This window comes from Macaca nemestrina, chromosome 6 (assembly GCF_043159975.1).
Source record: "Macaca nemestrina isolate mMacNem1 chromosome 6, mMacNem.hap1, whole genome shotgun sequence".
In the NCBI taxonomy this organism is placed as follows: Eukaryota; Metazoa; Chordata; class Mammalia; order Primates; family Cercopithecidae; genus Macaca; species Macaca nemestrina.
Window position 1 is genome coordinate 63,244,191 of NC_092130.1, and position 2,061 is coordinate 63,246,251.

At 37.4% G+C, this 2,061-nt stretch overlaps 1 protein-coding gene across 1 annotated transcript; it reads left to right on the forward strand.

The window, feature by feature from the left end:
• The first annotated feature begins 1,377 nt into the window (after window positions 1-1,377).
• LOC105463193 (thymosin beta-15A) lies at window positions 1,378-1,515 on the forward strand. Its single transcript, XM_071097913.1, has one exon. The coding sequence runs from the start codon at window positions 1,378-1,380 to the stop codon at window positions 1,513-1,515; it is 138 nt and encodes a 45-aa protein (XP_070954014.1).
• Window positions 1,516-2,061: the final 546 nt, after the last annotated feature.

Sequence of the window (2,061 nt, forward strand, 5' to 3'; positions counted from 1 at the left end):
ATTTTTCTATAACTGTGATCTGTGAATTTATTTTTTAAGAAAATATGTCAATAATTTGGCATAATTATAGGGAATATTATTTTCTCATTCTCTTTATATATCTTTTTGTCTAACTCTCATTATCTCTCTCTCTCTCTCTCTCTCTCTCTCCCCCCACCGCCCACCACTCTCTCTGTCTTCCAAATACATACTATAGCCTGACTCATCATGTTGTTTTGTGTCTGCTAAGTAGCATAACACCTTGCTCTTAAGGTAACTCCAATCCACTTCATGCTTAAACATATGTTTACATTCTATACTCATCCCATGAGTAAATAGAAGTCATCCCTACATTCGTGAATTGATCTCCAGATTCTTCCCAAAGAGTAAACCATTCTTCATTTGAGTTCAAAGTAGCCATCCATGTTCAAATATTTTTAATTCTGGCCTCTTGGATAATAAAAACCTCAGTCTTCGGTGACCTTCAGCAAGTCTCTTCAATTCTGTCTCTTACTATAGAACAGGTTTTTAACTTCGTAGGTGACTAGTGATGACGATGTAATTTGTAAAAGATCTGAAGTTTCAGAATGAAAGTTAACAGTTGTGTTACATTTGTTCAATTCTCTGCACTCATTACTTAATACTCCCACCAATGTCACTGCAGAACTGAATTATAGACTCCACAACTGCAAACTAGGTATTTATTATTAAATAATAAATATATTTAATTATACATTAAAGAGAAAAACACTATTTCCAAGCTCATTGTTATGTAATGTCTTAAGGCTTTAAGTAAAAGACCCAAGAACACCCTAAGAAAACTGCACACAAGATAACAACTAGCCCAAGATTTTCTCAACTGTCATCTTCTCTGCTCCTGGGTTGAGATTCAAAAGGGATCCATCTGAAACCTGATTATGCCCATTTCTTCAAACTTGTAACTTATTTAAAAACAATTTTGGATGTAAATCTTCCTTCTGTAGAAAATATAAGCTTTTTTCTTTTAAATTTACAAATGTTACTTTTTGATTACTTTTATGATTACAATCAAAACCAGCCTTGTTCAACTGCTGATGTTGTCATTTATAGCAGCCAGAAACAAAACAATTACAGTCTCGTGTTGCTTAACGATGTGGACACATTCTGAGAAATGTGTTATTAGATGATTTCATCATTGTGTGAAAATCATAGAGTGCACTTATGCAAACCTAGATGGCATATTCTACTATAAACCCAGGTTATTGCTCCTGGGCCACCAACCTGTACACCAACCTGCACTGAATACAGTAGGCAATTGGAACACAATGCTATTTGTCTATCTAACCATAGAAGAAAACACAGTAAGAGTATGGTGCTACTATCTAGTCTAGAGTGAGCCACAGGTTTTCCTTAGTCAAGATGAGTGATAAGCCAAACATGTCAAAAGTGGGGAACTTTGACAGGGAAAAACTGAAGAAAATTAAAAACAAAGAAAAAAATACTCTTCTGTCAAAGGAAACTATCCAGCAGGAGAATCAGTGTATTCAAACATTCTAAAATAGGGATCTCCTCCCACGGGCATATTTCAACATCGTTTGAGAGTGTCGGTTTTGTAAACCAGTGCATTTGTAGAAATGTGAGACATTTTCCATTGTCTTCTCATCTGTACACCTTGGCTAAGAGGTTAGAAGTGGCCAATGTTTCCTTAAGCTTACTTTTTTGTTTTGTTTTCTTTTCTGAGATGGAGTCTTGCTCTGTCACCCAGACTAGAGTACAGTGGTGCGATCTCAGCTCACTACAGTCGCCGCCTCCCAGGTTCAAGTGATTCTCCTGCCTCAGGCTCCCAAGTAGGTGGGACTACAGGTGCCCACCACCAAGCCCAGTTAATTTTTGTAGTTTTAGTAGAGACAGGGTTTTGCCATGTTGGCCAGGTTGGTCTCGAACTCCTGACCTCATGACCTCAAAGTGCTGGTATTACAGGTGTGAGCCACGGCTCCCAGCCCTTAAACGTACTTTTAAACTTCCCATTGATGCATTAATTCCAGATGGCAGATGCTGTCAATAATCTTACCATTGATGCCCTTTGTGTGTATAGTCCTTTTA

Coding starts and splice junctions, on each gene's coding strand:
- LOC105463193 (XM_071097913.1), top strand. CDS start 1,378: ATGAGTGATAAGCCAAACATGTCAAAAGTGGGGAACTTTGACAGGGAA.